The sequence below is a fragment of the Sceloporus occidentalis genome, unplaced genomic scaffold, assembly GCF_023333645.1.
Source record: "Sceloporus occidentalis isolate IW3139 unplaced genomic scaffold, rSceOcc1.0.p SCAF_359, whole genome shotgun sequence".
In the NCBI taxonomy this organism is placed as follows: Eukaryota; Metazoa; Chordata; class Lepidosauria; order Squamata; family Phrynosomatidae; genus Sceloporus; species Sceloporus occidentalis.
Window position 1 is genome coordinate 78,648 of NW_028317339.1, and position 20,154 is coordinate 98,801.

At 39.5% G+C, this 20,154-nt stretch overlaps 1 protein-coding gene across 1 annotated transcript in view; it reads left to right on the top strand.

Moving 5' to 3' along the window:
- The first annotated feature begins 10,223 nt into the window (after positions 1-10,223).
- LOC149273801 (connector enhancer of kinase suppressor of ras 1-like) overlaps positions 10,224-20,154 on the top strand; it is a 35,644-nt gene continuing 25,713 nt past the window's right edge. The window contains exons 1-12 of the mRNA XM_089505994.1: positions 10,224-10,275; positions 10,623-10,780; positions 12,194-12,396; positions 12,796-12,880; positions 13,780-13,821; positions 14,039-14,158; positions 14,305-14,364; positions 16,181-16,249; positions 16,668-16,859; positions 18,527-18,582; positions 18,696-18,808; positions 19,788-19,960. Of these exons, the coding sequence (XP_089362120.1) occupies positions 10,224-10,275; positions 10,623-10,780; positions 12,194-12,396; positions 12,796-12,880; positions 13,780-13,821; positions 14,039-14,158; positions 14,305-14,364; positions 16,181-16,249; positions 16,668-16,859; positions 18,527-18,582; positions 18,696-18,808; positions 19,788-19,960 (1,323 nt within the window). The remainder of the gene's footprint in view (positions 10,276-10,622; positions 10,781-12,193; positions 12,397-12,795; positions 12,881-13,779; positions 13,822-14,038; positions 14,159-14,304; positions 14,365-16,180; positions 16,250-16,667; positions 16,860-18,526; positions 18,583-18,695; positions 18,809-19,787; positions 19,961-20,154) is intronic.

Consider the following 20,154-nt stretch of genomic DNA (forward strand, 5'->3'; position numbering starts at 1 on the left):
CTTGATGTTTGTTTTTACAAACTTCAGCCAGGCTTGGATGTTTTTCTTTGTAAGAAAAGGCTTCTGTCTTGCCACCCTACACCACTCATATGAAGAATACGGAAAATTGTTGTCACATGTAGCTCACAGCTAGAACTTGCCAGAAATTCCTGCAGTTTCTTTAATGTTGCAGTAGGCCTCTTGTAAGCCTCCCGGGCCAGTATTCTTCTCGTCTTTTCATCAATTTTGGAGGGACATCCAGTTCTTGGTAATGTCTCTGTTGTGCCATTTTGTCTCTGCTTGATAATGTCTTCACTGTGTTCCATTGTATATCTAATGCTTTGGAAATTCTTTTGTACCCTTCTCCTGACCGATATCTTTCAACAATGATATCCATCTGATGCATTGGAAGCTCTCTGCGGACCATGGCTTCTGTTCTGAGATACAACTAAGTAAATGTCAGGTAAATCCTACTAGAACAGCTGAACTTTATTTGTGATTAATCAGTCACTTTAAATTATGGCAGGGGTGTAATGACTTCTATTTACCATGAGTTTGAATGTGATTGGTTAATTCTGAACACCGCCCCAGCCCCAGTTATAAGAGGGTGTGCATACTTATGCAACCAGGTTATTGTGAGCATAAAAAAAAATTCCCTCTCAAAGATTTCAGTTTGTTTTGCAATTGAATTGTTCACGTTATAGGTCATATTAAAGGTGGAAAAAGTTCCGACATGATTTATCTTTGTCTCATTCTTTAACATCACAAGAATTTTAACAGGGGTGTGTAGACTTTTTTATATCCACTGTAAGGCAGTATTTCTATGTTTTGTTGTTCTTTTCCATATATAGCTCAACCCCCTCTTGGGGATGTATTAATATTGTTTTATGCCTGCTATATATTGTATCTCTAAACTCTTGTTTGATATGCTTTTATACATTGAATAATTTAAAAATAAAATATATTGGGGAAAAAACTAATTCACAGCCTTCATTGCTTAAATTTACCAAGAGTGCTGTACAAAACCATTCCAACTCCATACACTTACACATAATTACATGCAGATTAATTACACATACTCTCTAAGCACTATATGCTTACACATACATAAAAATATTATTAAATTGTAGATCATGTTTGGATATGTATTAAAAATGTCATAGGCACTTCAGTTAATCTGTAAATGTCTCATTTGATATATACTTGCAATGCAGGGTTTGTGTGTTATGTTCAGTTGATCTCTATCTTTCCATGTGGTTCTCATTTGATCTAAACACAACATTCTGGGCTTGCATGTGTTACTCACTCGATCTCTATTTTTCTCATTTGATCTATACACACAATGCTGGGTTTGAAAGTGATATTCAATTAATCTGTTTATGAGGCAGTCCTGTTTTAAGACATGCCAAATATATTTGCATATTTTGACCTATAAATGTTTTTGCAGTTGCAATACAGCTTAGAAAAATATTCTGAAGTGTTATTATTTACTGTTGCAAAATTAATTATTGGTTAACAAGTGTTTTGCACTTCTTCACCTCTAAGGAATAATATGCACTGTGTTGCAGATTGTTTAACAACCATTTTGCACATTTTAGCTCCAATTTCTCTGTTTTTTCCAGTGATTTAGTTAAGTAGACTTGAAAAGTGTTAATTTCACACATAAAATATTTAGCATTATTTGGACTATACCGGCGTACTTCTAAATGGTCCCAACTGATTGCATGATGTCATGGGTAACAAGGATATTAAGAACTGTGTTTTCATATGCATCTTTTTGTGACTAATTTGTTCTTAAAATATACCGTATTTGCTCGGTTATAAAACAAGTTTTTTTTCAAATGCTCTGAAAAATAACCATCGTTTTATATTCAAGGTCGCCTTCTAATCAGACATCAAATAGAGGTCTGACTACAAGACTAAGATCCAGATCCCCGCAGCGATGCAGGGGACCTGGATCCTCCTCTCCAGCAACCGGTGGCGGTCTGTGCGATGCACGCAGATGACCTCCGCTGCTGCTGAGCTTCTATGACGGACCTTCCGATGCTCATTCATAGAAGCCCCGGCGGAAGTGCCGGCAGCAGCGAAGGTTGTCTGCGCGCATCACACAAACCTTCGCTGGCTGCCCCCACTACACACCAAGGAATTTGCAGCATGGGGAGAAGTCTATGGAAGCACTGGTAAGTCAGGGGAGGGTAAGAGTGGCATATGGGGGGGTATAAGGGCTTTCTGGAGGCAGAGTGTCATATAGGGGGTTAAAAAGAATATCAGGGAGGCAGAGTGGCTTATATTGGGTTAAAAAGAATATCAAGGAGGCAGAGTAAGGGCACCATGAAATATGGTATTTCCAGGTTTGGTTTTTATTCCCTGTCTGGCCCTGGCTACAGAATCCTCAAAGTAATGGTAGGATCAAAGCAAGCAATTTGCTCCAGAGTCTGATGATGTGGAAGCTTACCTTCGCATTTGAAAAGACTGCTGAGAGCACTGAACACCCAAACGATGGGCTTGTCTGCTGGCCCCAGAAAGCATATTATGATCTGGAACCAAACAATGCTAATGATTATGCCAATTTGAAATCAGAAATACTGACTTGAAGGGTGTTACTGTAGCGCAGGTTCCATGCTTGGGCATTCCAACAAGTTAAAGCACCGCAGTCACAGATGTATGACCTGATTCACTTGGCAAGCAAATGGCTACTACCCAGTTAATACAGCTGTGCAGGCGGTGGAACACTTGGTGATGGATTGTTTCATAAGGAGTCTACTTTCATCTTTTCGAAGATGGATCATCCAAGGAAACCTCCACACTGCTGACAACTTGTCCTTGTGGAAAGATATATGGTTGCTGCTGATGTGCTGGAATCATCTCAAGAGCAAAAGTGGAAGACAAAATTGCAGAATGACAGAAAAACTGGTAAGACTGGGAAAATGGTGCCCATCATTTCAGAAATGGAAAAAGGGACAAGATTCCAGGAATATGTTTGAAAACCTGCCCCTGTTCACTGAACCTATGCAATGCAACACGGGAGATAGATTTCTGCATTCGTTTTGGTACAAACTTTATTTTTAATGAAAATTGCCTGTTTTATGTGTTCGTATGAACGAACAATAACGAGGGCCAACTCGGACGAAACTGAACTGCAAAACTGCAGACAATTTGTCATGATTTGTCCATTCAAAGCCACGTGTAGCCACTGCCATTACAAGCCATTTTAGCACTATTAAAGGATGAGGTAAAGTGGAGGAACTATGTATAGGAAGGTACATATCAATGATTGATAGGTCATCTTTGATGATGATCACGAGAACGACAATGACCTGGATTTAGATAATGAGTCAAACTTGGAGGAGTCAAGCGACACATCTTCCAGTTTCTCTGTTGAATTATTATTTATTGTTTTATATAGCGCCATCAAATTCCGTAGCGCTGAATGTGTTCCTCCTTTCGCTGTGCAGAAGCAGCAGCACACCTATGCCTTGCACTGGCAGCACTACCATCATCACAATCACAAATACAATACCACAATCACTAATACTGCTATCTCGTCTGGTGGGCAACATCATAGTAAAGTGTGTGGGTGCATTTTGAAACTGTGGGAGATGGGTGCAGTGTAAGTTGTGACATAAGGTAGTGAGCAAGGGTAAAGTGACAGGACATTTCATCAATCCTGGGGTGAATCAACACCTACAACAGTAGAGTGTAGGCAGAGGCGCGCAGAATTGAAGCAGAAGGGTTATAGATCCTTCCTACTCCATTCTGAAGTGTTGGATCAGCAGCAAAAATCAGCAGACATTTTGACATCACGTTGGAAGATGCTGTTATAGTGGATTGGACCACAGGCAGGCCACTGAAACTCCACCTTGGACATGATGGAGCAAATCCTATAGCAGCAGTGGTCTCTTCACTCGATGTCTTCATAGCAGAGCACTGGGGTGTCCAGCCCTTTGGGCAGAGGGGAATGGCCATTAATGGGGCAGGTGGTGGCAGTCCTTAAGTCATTAAGGGATGTGAACGCGGCCAGAACACTGCCACTTTGGGCCAGGTTATCCCCTTACTTACTTACCTTGAACAACATATGCATGGCTTGCTGGAACAAAATAAGGTGCAAGATGCAAGATGTAGGCTGATAGAGTTGAAAGGTTGCATGCAAGCCATCATGGACAACCCAGAGTACATGCTGGCCACCCTCTGTGACCTAAAGGTTAAGGGCAAGTTGGTCCTTAAAAGTTGGAGAGACACGCTTGTCCGTAGGGTACATAAGATGCAGCACAATGCACAGAAATGCAGAATTTGGACATGGGAATTCCCAGCAGCAGTAGTGCTGGCCATATGTCCCATTCCCAATGCCTTGCACCCATGCAAAGGAGCTGCACTAGACTCACCATTTGGGCAGTGGCACTTGACACCTTGATGGGTACTAGCACCACCCAAGCTCCCTAAAGTCAAAGTAGCACCTCAGATATGGTGAAACTATATGATATTGTGGAAACTCAGCAATGCTAGTGTCTCTGCTTGCCCAGGCCCAGTGCTCTACTACTGCACCTTTTTAGTCCTGCTCCACAGGGCTGCATGTTTCTATCATCTGCCGGTGCCTAGTGCCCTACACTAGAACTGCTGCTGCACATTTTTGACTCTTTACTCTGAGGGAAACGTTTTTAAATTTCTACAATATTGTGGAAATTAAGTCCTGCTCCATGGGGCTGCATGTGCCTATGATCTGCCAGTGTGTGCCTGCCCAGTGCCCTACTACTACTGCTTCTACTGCATCTCTTTGACTGTCCTTACCCTTAAAAAATACATATATTGAAAGGTGAGAGCAGATGGTGTCAGGAATCTTCCCTTTGAGAATAACCCGAATCAAAAAAAGGCCCCCCGGATTTTGGCCAAGCTGAACGGCCAGGAAACAAAATTCACTGCCCGAAAAAGAACAAGCCAAAAACGAAAATTTAGTCCAAATCAATTTTGCTCGTCGTGTACAAGTCTAGTGGAAGATGCTTATCATGTGTTTACAATTTTTCTAGTAAAGAAGTGCCTCTGTTCAAATTTCCCACAGTTATGTTTAGTTACCGTCAAATAAGGGATTTTTATATTAGGTGTGGTATCAGGGGCAACTCGTGAGGTTGTCCAGGGATTATATTTTTCTCATTCTATAGATCTGTGGGCCTCCACAGATAACAATAAAATTGTGATTTTTGAAGGCAAAGACTTAGTGGAAGTTTACCTTTTGCAGATTCCCCTTTTAAAGGGAAAAGTTAATTTAAACGCTCACGTTATAAGGACTTTAAAATCAAATGATAAGATTTGGGTCAAATAATATAATAATATTCAGACAAAGTGATGTTTAGGAATATATGAATTTATTTACCTCATTTTTAGCTTCTCTCAGTGAGGGATCAATCACCCCATAGGTGAAAGCTTTTCGCACCCAAAGATGGCACTTAGTCATAGGCATCATGCCATCTTGATTCAAATATTTCCAGGTTTTCATTACAGAACGTGACTGCATCATCACATATCTTCGCAGGTACCTCCCATCTGTCCTTTTTGTATAATCAAAAACAACTGGCAAGAGATCTTTTTAATTCTGTGTTGTCTCATTTTAAAGTTCAAATATTAAAAAAGAAAATATATAAACAATGAAAACAAGGTAAGTAAATATTTATATATGTATAGCAAACAAACATATTTACATAATCTCATTATGTTTGACTATAATGTATATAAGCATTAAAAAGATATTCAAAATCATAGAGAAAATAAAAGAATTATAGGAAATTAAAGAGATCAAAATCAGCATTTAACCCCTTAGGTTTTAGGGTGTTGATTGAATAACCACTTCATATATCTTTTGCCCATTTCTTTAATGTTATTCCTTTTTTACTTTTTACCACAAAATTTATTTTTTTTATCTTGATTGTGATATTCCAAAAAATGCTTTGACACTCAATGTTGGGTTATTCTTTTTTTTTAAAGATTTCCTCTGATGTTCCTCCAATCTCTTTTTCAATGTCTTTCCTATATATTGTTACTCACAGGGGCACGCCAACATATAGATGACAACAAATGTTCAGTTTTATATTGTTTACCATTGGCATAGGAGGTAATTACAGTTACAGGGTATCTTTGTGTTTAGAGGGTTTACAGGCTAAGCACATTTTACAGCCATAAAAAAACAGGTTTTTGTGTTAAACAATGACCCTCTCTTACTATTTTCTTCATTTTACTGGTGTAACTTTTAGTAAGTTTTCATGTCAAGTTGGAGGCCCTCTAAAAACTATCATTGGATTAGCAGGAAGCAAACATTTTAGCTTATCAACCTAAAGTGGTCCCGTGTTTTTAATACCTTTTATTGATTGATTATTATAATAAAAAATAATAGGAATTTTTTTGTTGTTGTTCCTGTGTGTTATCGTTCTACTTTAATAAAGATTCTCAGGGTATGTTGGCCACAGTCTGTATAGTATTTCTTATTTTACTTTCTTTATATACTGTTTTAAAGAATCTCTTTTAACTTATCTGCCTGTTGTTGATACACTGTTATGTCTGAACAGTTTTTTCTCAGCCGGGTGTGTTGACTTTTATGAACTCCTTAAACTAAGGGCCAATTCTCACTAGTTATTCTCTTGGACTCTTGCAGCCTTTGACACGGTTGACCACCCCTGCTCGTAGAAACCCTCCATGCTCATGGCATCAATGAAACACCTTTTCCTGGTTTAAATCCTACCTTTTTGACCATATGTTTATTGTCTTACTCACTGGAACTTGCTCCCCTACAATACCCCTATCCATTGGTGTCCCTCAGGGTTCAGTTCTTGGGCCTGTACTGTTCTCCCTCTACCCCTCCTCCCTCTGACAATTCATATCTTCCTTTGGCTTCCAGTACCACCTATTTGCAGATGACACCCTCATCTATATTTCTGCTCCTGAACTTTGACCCTCTCTTCTAACTCGCCTCACCGTCCGTCCACAATTCCTGACATTTCTATTATTGTTGACAACTCCACTATTCAACAGACAGACCAAGTTCTCAGGCTTGGTATCACGCTTGACTAATCCACTCGCTTGTGATATCTCATCTGGAGTATTGCAACGCCCTACCAACTGGTCTCCCCCTTGCCCGCCTTTACCACGCCAATCCATCCCCAACACTGCAGCTAGATTATTGTTTCTCTGTTCCTCATCTGCCGCTCCTCTGTGCCAATCATTTCATTGGCTCCCCATACCCTTCAGAATCAAATTTATACTTCTGACCCTGACCTTTGCCCCCTTATATCTCTACCCTCCTATCCGAATACACCCCTCACCACCCTCTTTGTTCCTCTCATGACTTGTGGCTCTCTTCTATTGTCATTACTTCTTGCCATTCCTGTATTAAGGATTTCAACCATGCTGCACCCCTCCTGTGGAATTCCCTTTCCCATTCCATCAGACTTTCTACCTTGTATGCAACTTTCAAAAGCTCTCTGAAAACTCACCTTTTCTGAAAAGTTTAAACCTTTCTTCCTAATACTCTCAGAAACCATCATAATCAAGCCATCTGAACAATCAAAAACTTGAAAAAGACAAAGATTCTTCATCACCCTTACAGACAAAGAACAGATCATCTAAGTTCCTTCTATATACGATGACGTACCATTAGTACAGGAACACGTGAAGAAAGCCCAGGAAACTCAGAGGCATAATTACAACAGGAGTGCTTGAGTTTTCACATTTAAGCTTGGTGATATAGTGCTTGTTCTTGTCCCTTTTGTTGAAAGTAGGTTCCTAGGAAAATGGCGTGGTTCTAATGAGGTAACGGAGAGAATAGGTGAAATGTTTTATTTATTTATTTTAAAGTCAACCTGGCAGAAGGAAACCAGAAACAAACATGAAACCACATGAAACTTCACAAGATGACACATACATCTTTGAACAACTGAAATACTACTAATCAGAGGCGTATCTACTGAAAATAGCGCCTATGGCAAGCACTGAAATTGCGCCCCTGTCCAAATAAAAACCCATTTACTAGCCCCTGCTGCCTATATATATATATATATATATATATATATATATATATATATATATATATATATATATATATATATATATATATATTAGTCCCTGCTGCCGATAGCGGGTATAGATCAACACGCAAACCCAGATCAATTGAAATTCACTTGTGATCTCAGCACTGAAGGTATATATCAAATAAACAGAATCAGACATACAAGTCCTGTATTTGCAGGTATACAATAATAATATATGAAACGTAGCATCGCAGGTATAGATCAACTGAATAAGACATATTAACCCTGTATTTGCAGGTACACATAAATAATGTATGGAAACATAGCATAGCAGATATGGATCTACAGCATAACACAAAAACCCAGCTTTGCAGGTAAAGATCAATTGGAATTCACATAAAAACACAGCATTAAAGGTATATTTAAAACCCCCTAAATTACAGGCATAGATCACAGGTTGCACACCGCAAAGCCAGCCCTGGCGTCCACACTGCCGACATAGAACCTGACCAGCACCCAGATTACACACATAAGATTTGCCATCTTTGTCCCCAAATAGCCCACCACAAGTCAACTTTGTCCCCAAACAGTCCGGCCAGTGCCATCTTTGTCCCATATACACCCTGCCTGTGCCATGTTGGTCCCCAAGGCTCAAACCTCCTGCTAGTGCCATCTTTGCCCTTCCACAATTATACATCTATGATACACAAACACTTTTACAGTCACTCACTAATTCACACTTTAATTCAGAGAACTCATCCACACATTAACTCATGCTCTCCCTCATTCAGACAATACATTCACATATTAACTCATGCTCGCCCTCCTTCAGACAACTCATCCACACATTAACTCATGCTCTCTCTCATTCACTCAATGCATCCACACATTAATGCACACTCTTTACTTATATCTACCCCCCTCCCTCATCACTTTTTAACCCACCCCCTCCCTTACCACTTTTTACCCCCCTCCCCCCCCCCCCTCCCTCACCACTTTTTAACCCCCCTCCCTCCCTCTCTCACCACTTTTTAACCCCCCTCCCTCACCACTTTTTAACCCCCCCCCTCACCACTTTTTAACCCCCCCCTCACCACTTTTTAACCCCCCCCTCACCACTTTTTAACCCCCCCCCCTCACCACTTTTTAACCCCCCTCCCTCACCACTTTTTAACCGCATAAAAAAAAAAAAAAAATGGCGGTGAGCGGCATTTAAAAGCCGCTCACCGGCGCCCCCCTTGGGATGGCGCCCATGGCACGTGCCATGGCTGCCATACCCTATATACGCCTCTGCTACTAATATATTACCCACCACACATTTTGTAAATGCACTCACAATTTAATAAATGTGCAGGATGATTCCTACCTTCTTACATCATTTTTAGTTAGGAACTGTGGATGCTAAACTGTTTTGGCCCTAATAATTTAATGACAATATAATATAGCTTATTGGCATGCAAGGCAGGCTCCCCTTTTTCAGCACAGGTATATGTTTTGTTGACTGATTGCATTTTTAATTTGAATGGTACACTGTAAAATCTGCTGGGATTTTATAACTAAAATGTACTAAATAATATTTATTATTTTTCTTAGCCCATTTATTATCGTCCATGCTCTAGTTCTACAGTTCTCCTAGGTATACGTGTATAATATATATATAAATATATATTTATTACACACAAAACATATTCATATAGATCAAGTTTTACCAAGAAAAGCTTAAAGCTGTATTATAATTTGGGATACAGAGCTTCCAACAATTTCCTGTCCTGACAAATAACACCAAAGATAATTTTCTTATGTAAATGAATGATATGAAAGATGTAAATACAACTTTAAATATACAAACAATGTAACACCCAAATAAAAAAAAACAACGAAATACCTCACTCACACACTCACCACGCAGCACCAGTCAGTCCTGCTGAGAAATTAAAAATAATAGTGACAATATTGTATTAGGAAAGTGGCTGGGGCTGTCCAAAATTGGCCCATATGGTGACTACAACGAATGACGTATGGAAACAAAATAAACGTTTCAGGGTTATATGCTACACATGTTTAGCAATCTCGTATGCTTAAAAGTATACTGGAGAGGGGAGGGAATGAACCACAGAAATCTTTCATGCCCAGACCGACAAATGCAGCGTGTTGACAGGCGGAGCCTGGCCGCAACTTCCTTCCTGCGACTTACCTGTGTAACGTCACTCAGGTGAACATCCAGGAAGTGCCTTGATGGAGCCTGTGACCAACTGGAGTCGGGAGACCGTATGTGGCTACCTGAGGGGTGAGAGCGACAGAGCGGAGAGCAGCAGCGGATGGGATATTTTGTTAAACTTTCGGGTCACCTGTAACATTTCAAAGTGGGCGGTGACTAAAACCTATTAAAGGGGACAAGGGTAGAGACCGTGGTGACAGGAAAATGGGGACAAGGCAATATTTGCAGGGAAGCGTTTAAAAACAGGGTATGTAGAAACCGAGGAGAATGACCTTGAGATGGGCTTGTGAAATAGTGTATATTCGTGACCGTGTCAAAAAAAGAAGGGGTGACCAGTTTCAGGGACGCCATGACAGGACCCCAGAGATAAAATCGCTCCCAGCTGACATGATCTTTCGCCTCGTTTTTTTTCCCAGGCTTGGACACCTCACTCCAGCAATATCCATTTCAGGAGTGGGATGTGACTGGGCATGATTTGCTCAGTCTTTCCCCCCAACGCCTAGATGCCCTGGGGGTGAGGAGCATTGGGCATCAGGAACTTATTCTGGAGGCTGTGGAGCAGCTGTGTGCCCTGGTAAGAGAGGAATTTCGGGATGATACTAGAGAGAAAGAGAGAGAAAAGTGCCTTGTAGTTTATTTCCCAACCTCTGTTTTCTTGCTTCTGATTTAAGGCCTCGCGTTTGGTTGTGTTTTAATCACCATTAATCATCATTAAAGACTGGTGTATAATCTTGCGCGGGAGAATTGTGTGACATTAGAAACATTGTGTATACCTCCCAAAATGAGTTGTTATAGGTGTGTCTAGAGAGACTGCTATTAGCAAAGGTAGCAGTATGAAAAACGTTTTATCATAGTTGATGAGACCACACATTGTATGAGCTATCCAATGGAGACATCTGGATTTAACTGTTCTCTAAATAAATGAAGCCAAATCCTAGCCATTTTTACTGAATACATGCTGAACAATTATTTATTGTCTTATATAGCATTATATAATATATATTCTGCAGCACTGTACAAAGGGTGGACAGGGCATAACAATTAGTATATACCATAACAAGGTTACATACAGAATTGTTATACTGCATTCTCAATTTAAAAAAAAATAAAATAAAAGTCTCATAAGAATAAAATTATGTATAAATGTACCACAAGGGCAAAATTCATCTGTCGTAGTGCCAATGTGTTAAGTTTTAAGGGAAACATTTTCAGAAATGTAACCAAAAAAGTAGATCAATTAATGAAAAGATGTACAATGACACCATCATATCACATGGGGCATTCAATTTATTAATATTCAACAGGGCTTTTTTTTTGCCTAAAAGACCTATCATATCTGTTTTTAAACCACTTTTTTTTCCTGAAAATATTAGTGATGCTGCTTTGTTTTATAGATCTCAGAAACCACTACTTACTTGTACTCCACTTTAATTCTCTATAAATCTCCATGTGCACAGGAATCTTCCTTTTGAGGGTACTTTCAAGTAAACAGTAGTCTGACTCTGAGATGCTCTTTTGCAAATATGTCGTTGACAATACCACAGGAAGCAAATACTGCTTGAGATATTTTTGATTGGTTAGAGGCAAAGTAAAAACATATTAGTTAAAAGGGCACTTCAGTCATTATACACATTTCAAGGCATATTGATGTATTATAATCTCATTTAAATTCATGTTTCCACCCATTACAAATGCATGGATAGATTCATCAGGCCCTCCTCTATGCATTGAGTCTCTATCCCTAGTTATCCAGCTCAATGGCTTGCAGAAGATGCCTTTGGCTGAATACATCCATGTTAACTAGTTATTTTGAAAAATGTCCTTCTCTGTCCCTTTTCCACGTCTGACCATTATCCTTATGCTACCTGTATGCTCCATACGCATTCTGGCAGTTTCTACTGCATTCTACACACAGATATCTTAAACAGTCTTCTCTCTTGATTTCTTAGCCTGTTTGTTCATATGCCTCATTTTTGTCTCTCTCCAGCACTATGAGCTGCACTCGGAAAACCTGCGTAGTCTGACTGAGAAGTTATGTTGCGTGTCTCAGTCGTTGTGTTCACACATCCTTGGCCTCAGAAAGACCTCCATGCACTCCCCATCCACTGCAATCTCCCCTACTCCAAAACAGCTGGTCTGCATCATTGACATTGTGTCAGCAGCACGGAGCCTTTTCTCCTGGCTCAACAGGTTGTTCACTGTACAAATTCTGCAACTTTCGATAGCTGCATTTTACAATATTTTTTAATATTTTCTGTAGATTATTGATAATACATATTTTGTATATTAACAAGGAAGGAAATATCTTTTAGACGCTAGTCCTAGTGTAGAAACATCAAGTATTCTTCAAAATGAAATAAGTAATTGTATGACAAAAGCAGACCAAGTGGTCTTAAAATTCAATATAGAACCTAGCCCAGCACATCTTCAAGGCTTGTGCATTCTTATGTTCACATTTCTGTCAAATTAAATACACATTTTTTTTTTTTACAGTAAAAACCCCTTAAATTATATTTGCCCGTCTTATCTTTATGTGGCTGCCATCAGCATGCTTGTCTATATTTAAATACACTGTTTTTTAACCCACAGATATCTGTTTGCACAGCTGAATGATTACTCTGCGAGTCGAGATATAATTGCTTTGTGCATGGAACTAGCTGATAACTTGCATGAGGTTTGTATGCAAGCAAGTCTGTGGTGGACCACAAAGATTTCATCAAGTGTTGATCCTTTAGACATAGGTGTAGATCTGTGACTTTAATCTCTAAAACTGTCTCTGGTGGCATATTGAGAAAACCTGCATGTACAAAGGGTTTTTCCATAAGATAGAGGTACCTGGAAGAAGGCAGAATAGTTGTGTGTCTATGATGCTGCATCTTATTAAAAGTTGAGTTTGATATTCCTGCTTAGTGGTGTTTTAACTATGTGATGTGTGTTTTGTCCTCTGGTCAAGGCTAATTAAACTAGTCCATGATTACAACTGTGCTGGCCTTTAATATCCGTGTGCCAAAATACTGTTTGGAACTCTGTGTGTTTCGCAATGGTAGTTTATTTTTACACTTCAGGATCTGGTTACAAAAAACATTTTCAGCAAAACAAGTTCAAGTTTAAAGCAGTTACACGCAACATACTTACAATACAGCCTGGGTTCTAAACAAGAAGCTACTCCTAATTCTGCTACCACGGGGTTGAAGAGACAAACGAAAACGAGAATTTTCCTTGAGGTATAGAGAGCTAGAATGTTTGTCGTTCTAGTCTGTTACCCATTTCATGCAGCTGAGGCTGAAAAGGCACACTTTTCCTCAAGTAATCCCCTTCTCTCGGGAAAAAAAATATTTTACATTACCTTATTAAGCACTTAATAACATTGGAATGAAAAGAATATGGGTTAACATTTGTTTAGGGGTTATGCGAGTAAAAAAAGGCATGCCCACATTCTGTATACTTATATACACAGTATAATAAACAGTAACCTTTTAGGGGACATTGTATCCAACTGTCTGTTTCAGTTACTAATATTGAGGCGCAAAGTAATCTACTCATTATATATATATTTGTACATCTTTCTTACAGGACTGGTCTAACCCGAGGATCGAGAACAGGATTTTGCTGATTGTGAGTTCCTAGCATCTGTTGCTGTCTTGTAAACGTCTTCTTAAAATTATTTTCAAACATTACAATATCATTTGTGTTCCAGTGCTGTACCAGTACCTGAAAAATATGCTTTGTGTCAAGTTATCTTCCCTTTCTCTTGCTAGACTAATTAAGTTATATTGTATTTCCTGTAAAATGTTATTTTTGGAGATCATATGTATCTATTTTCTAATTACAGTGTCAGAATATTTGTGGAATATGCAGGAGCATTCTAAGCTTTAGTCCTGATAGCCTTCTTAACCAGACTGCAACTCTTGAACTTGTACAAATACACCCTGAGACACCAGACTACAAACTGGTAGGAATGGGCAAGCCAAAAGGTGACTGGGAATCTGTTTGGCATGGGTGTAATACTGGGTGTGAAAAGGAGTATGGCAGTGTGAGTTAGCAGTAGCCAAATTTGTGTTTTAATGGTGTTTGATATAAACCTGTTTTGCTCTACAGGGCATTGACATTAAATCCACGTCATCTGGACAACATTTTATTTGTGAGACAGAAGCAGAGGTAACTCATGCATCTTGAAAACTACCCATAACTATAAACACTTGCCCAGCTAGATGCTACTAATTTCATACTAATTCTTTTTAATTTGTGCCCAGACTTTATGACCCAACTCCGCTGCCTGTGGTTTTTAATTTGTCTTGTCCACCCTCTATATAAACTAAAAAATTATCTTTCTTCTACCACTACCCAATACTACCAGTAGCTATTTTGACTTAAATATGTTTTTGGGTGAGAAACAGCCTGTTCTTTTACTGCATGTCTGTAAGAGCAAGGGGTTGGGGAATCTGGGCTCCATTGGTTTTTCTCTGAATCACAAGTTTTATCTTGCTTCATTGGTAGACATTGTTGGACCTGAGCTGTGTAGGTCATTGATGTAACTAGTTAAATCATTAATATTGTATGACACTGCACATGCAAAAGAAAACTTCACCAGAACAGTCATCGTTTGACGTTGCAAATACTTGAAAGGGTCATGTGAAGAGATTGCAAAATTGAAAGTGTTGTGCAACATCTTCAGCATTCATTTGGAGTTCCCTTGCAACATGAATTTGGGTGGTTTCCCATCATCTTTGTTAAAGAATAAGCACTCTATTCTATAATCCCAATGCTGGGATTTTTCTTCGTATTTCAGAGAGTCAGAAACCTTCTTTAAAGTACAGCCTTTCAGAATATTTTTTTCACCAGGAAATGTTCCTTTAGATAATATGTACATTAGACAGGTTGGTGTAACCTTCAGCATGAGGATGTTTTTCTGTGACTAGATAGAGGAACATCATTCTCTTATTGTATAATGGTTATATATTGTAGTCTTTGGGTTTGGATGTCAAAATGGCTGAGTGACAGGAGGTAGAAGGATTTACTTAATGTTATATATTCGGTGGAAGGACTTTTTACTAGTGGGGTACCTCAGTGATCAATTTTGGGACGTGTACTTTTTGTCATATCTTGGTGATATTACAAAAAGGTATGCTGACTTAAAGGTGCTGGAGAGTGCTGGGTTGTATAGCGAGAGGCTTTATTAGAAGAAAGAGGGAGATCTGATGGGACAGATCTGATCAGACATTACCTAGAGTATTGTGTACAGTTCTGGAAAACCCATCTGCAGAAAGATATCTGCACATTGAAGAGAGTTCAGAAGAGGCCTACTATACTATAAACATAATGTGTATAGCTTGGAAAGAAGAGAGAGGGGCTAAAATAGAACCATTTACACACTTAAAGGGATTTAACGAAGCACAGGAGGGAAGCTTAGAAAGGAAGAGGAATGCTGGAACAAGAGGTCATAGTCTACAATTAAAGTGAGGGAATCTAAATGTGCATGTGATAGGCATAAAGCTATCCTCACTATGGGACCAGACCAAGGACTGATAGGGATTCAGTCTGGTTCTTATCTGCCTTCTATGTCATCAAACGTACTCAATTTATCCTTCATCCATGAATGTACTATTCAGAAACCTCTCAGTTCTTGTGTGAGGGGCAGCTGGGTTTGTTGCCCGTAAACCTTAATTCTAAAAAGAACAGTGCACCATCCATAATTTTTTTTAGTGACCACTTGACGTCCTTGTTATGTGGACTCATTGAAGTACTGCTGGCTGATCTTCTTTTAAAGCTTAAAGTAGTACTAGCATTCTTCCTTCTCTTGTCTGCTCTCCTGGCTCTATTCTCATTTTTTTTGTATTCATTTTTTTCTTCTTCATCCACCTGCACTTACTCTGAACCCTAACACACCCCTGCAACCCCCCCACTCCTATAAATTGAGCACAAACTTGTTCTTTATGTATGTTCTCCCCCTCCCCCCCCCCCCGTTTCATTCCAGTCCCCGGCTGGGCGCTGTGACAAAATCCTTTCAGGAGATGAAATAATTAAAGTGAACGATCAGATAGTGGTAAGTATTGACTGAGTGAATTCTATGGTGAGAATAGAAGGTGGGCATCACGTCTCATTTTAGTTCTCTTGCTCGTTAGAGAATTATTAATGCTCTGACATAATTCTGATATAGATAACACCACTGCATTGCATTTTTAATTATAGCAGGTCATGAGGGCAACATCACACATCCATGCCCAGACTCGGACCTGTAGTATTTAAAAAAATGTATAGTTATATTTTTGGGGGGACATATAATATAGAGCTATATGGATGGAAACAGCCTTTAGCATACAGTTCCGTTAATGTATCTGGTTACCTCCTTCGGTCTGCGTTTAGTAGTGAGACTTTGACCTTCAAGGTCAAGTAGATTTTGTGGTTTCTGTGTTTACGACAGCCTCTGTTGTCATGCTAATGTTGTGTGTTTTTTTGCTTAGGTTGGCTGGACTCGACAAAACTTAGCACAGAAACTAGTGGAAAATTCAGATTGTGTGACTCTTGTCCTAAAAAAAGTATCTGTCCAGTCTCCCTTGCAATCACCAGTTACCACAGCCTCCAAGAAAATTCACACTGATGCCACTCCTCAGCAAACATACACAGGCCACACTTTGTCATATGGAGACACAGTGGCAACTTCACCAACAAAACACAGATCCACCAGTCTTAATATAAAAATTAGAGGCTTTTCCTCATTTACAACAAGGAGTACACCCTCTACACCCACAGATTTTGAGGTTTCTAACCTACTACAAACACCTAGTGGTGGAAACACAATTCCAGTAAACATTTCTACAGTCAGTCGAGCGCTCCTTGGTTCTTCCTCCTTGCCAGAAACGCAAACCTCTGTGTGTGATCATCTTCAGCTACACATTATATCCAGCCAGCCTTCCTCCAGCCATCCACAGCCCATCTGTACAAATCTGTCTGATTCCCCTACTGAAAAGGAGCAAGACGTTACATTACACTCCATTGTGGAAACCCAATATTTAACTGTGAGTAAACATGCATCGTTAGGCGTTACGTTACTGACACCTATCTTGGCATTGTTCATCCCCCCTTCTGCTCTATTTCTATTGGCCACTTATTAACCCAGGTCTTGGCTTATATCAAAATCATTTCCAATCTTACTATACATGTATTGCTCGGCACCCAGATTGAAAGGAAGCAAATTGACATAAAACAATCAAATTGACTGTGCCAAATAACTTTAGACTTATATAAATACACATCCATTCTCCTTAGAGACATACAATTTTTACCTCTAGACGTTCTTACACCCAGCTTTGTTTGTAGTTTATTAGGGACTTTCATGGATTCATCATACATTATCTTTAACATGACACTAGTTTCACTGATTTGCATTGCACAATTAACATACACTGTGAAAATGACTATACTGGTAATAATAATAATAAAATAACTTACAAATAACAGATGAATTGTATTGTCCCCTAAAAAAACTAAATCCACTGCTTTGAATTTTGCAAAAATCAGGCCTTTCCCTCTTTTCCTTTTGCAGATCTGTTTGCATTGTCTTTTTGTGCTCCTTATTGTTTGTCTTCCTTCTTATAGTCTCCATGCACCATATCTTCTGGATCTGTACTTCAACTAAACATCGCTAATGTTTCATTTTTTTCTAAAGTTTTAGCCAGCACTGCCTACTACTGCTCCGCCAGCATGTGTAAGTCTTTCTGCGTCAACCTAGTTGGATTGCAAGCAGGGCCAGCCCAAGACATAGTACCGCCTCATTATCTACCATATCCCCCCCTTTGTACTTCACTTACCTTCGAGCAGTCCTGCGGCGAGAGTCTCCCTGCTCTGCCGCGGTGCACGCTGCTTCACTGACGTCATATTCCGGCACTCGGCATTACAAGCCGGCACCGAGACCGAGCTAGAGGGCTCGCAGAGGAGAAGGGCTCCGAGTGGGTACTGAAAACTTGATAAGCGCCCCTCTCTCTCCTCCGCTTCAAAAAAAAAAAAAGGCGCTTGGGGCGGCAACATGCCGCCTCTTCAAAAGTGCCGCCTGGGGCAATTGCCCCACTCTGCTCCATGGCAGGGCTGGCCCTGATTGCAAGCCCTGCAATATAGCAACTATTTTTGTTTCTTGTCTGTGCTTTGTGTGTGCAAAATTTACTTTTCAAACAATACAAATTAAATCAAGCAAGCAAAAGATGCATTTTGTGTGTGTCCTATTATTTAATCATTTTACATTATTGTTCTGTCTCCACTTAGCCACCACAATCACTTACTCATGTTCCCTATACATCATTTTTTAATGCTGCCTTCTTGTTCTTAGAATTCCCAACACTCCTCACGTCCACGAAGTGGTTCAGTTACTTCACCAACAGCTAGGTAAAGCATATAGTAAATTTTATATTATCTTCACACAATTACCCTGCTATACATTGCTTTTGCATTCATGCTTTCTCAATGGAACATAATGACTCTTTCACTCTTTCTGGTAGTTCCCCCTCTTCATCGCCAGCTCCTGTAGTCCTGAGGCAATCGGTGTCTGACAGTAATCTGCTCAGTGGCACAAATCCTGGTTCTCTGCAAAAAGAACTTAACATTGGAGAAGGTAAGAAACAGCTGCGTGTCTTATTTTATGTGTGGTTATTCCCGAGGCCCTCAGTTTCTATTATCAACACATAACAATACTTCATATCTCAAAATTAGTGGGTTCAGATGCTTAGCTGTAATGTAAGTTATTTATTGTTTTACTTAACTGAGAGGATGGAAGATAAGTGCAACATCCTCTCAGTAGAAGTGGTAGGAGTTAACACAGATGGGGAATTTAAATGTACATGGGATAAGACGTATGCTTATACTGAATCTAGGACAAGACCAAAGACTTATTTAAGGTTTGAGACTTTAAAGCGGGAAAAATTGGCCAAATAGTTCTAATGTCCCATCAAATTATTGTGTTCTCAAATTAACATATCCTGAAAGGATTACTTACCATTACAATTAGTATTGTTTAATTATATTCACAGGTAGGAACAGTTTATTTTACTGTTTTTAAGACTGATGGTTAATTCATATTTCTTTCCATTACAGGTCATTCTAGGAGTGTAGAGCCAGCAGTGGAAGTCAGTCATACTAAAAGCCCTGAAACTGTGAAGAAATTGCAGATTGGCAAAGGGGTCCAAACTAAATTGGTAATATTATAAATTATATATGTAATTATTTATTATCTATATATAATACTTCTGCACTAGTCCATATATCAGAATGGACACCTTAACATTGAGCTCTAATTTCTTCTTTCCCTGCGGTGCATTTATTTCTGTACAACATTTATAGGAGGGGCAAAAGGGCAGATACTACTTCATTGGATTTTTTTCATTTTTATTGTTGCAGAAATCAACTGGATCTCCCCGTTATCAGAAAGGTGATTACTTGCAATGTCTATTGTGCAGACAGACTGGTTTTTAGCTATTCACTTAAATACATAATTCTTGCTTTAAAGGTCCTTAACCTTCCTCATTTATACACCACATTTACTGTTCACTCTCTGACGTGTATGATCAGTTTCCCTTTTTCCTTCCTGTTCCAAGGTGTTGTGACAAAGCTGAGTCGCCGACGTGTGTCCTGCCGGGACTTGGGGGTCCCAGATTGTGATGGCTGGCTGTGGAAGAGGAAAGAAAATGCTGGTTTCATGTCCCAAAAATGGAAACGCTGCTGGTGTGTCTTGAAAGGAGAACGTCTATACTGGTACAATGTTCCCCAGGTGGGTAGAATAATAATCTTAGTGTCTTCCCAAGGTCAACCTATACTTAAAGGGGCACTCCCACAGGGTTTTTTCTTTTTGTTGTATGATAGCTGTGTAGTCAGTAGTGTACCTAGTGTTGTGTGCTTTGCTAGCTAGTGTTAGGTGAAAGAGTGCATTGTCTCTATGTGCACAGACTGCCATTCCATCAGTAT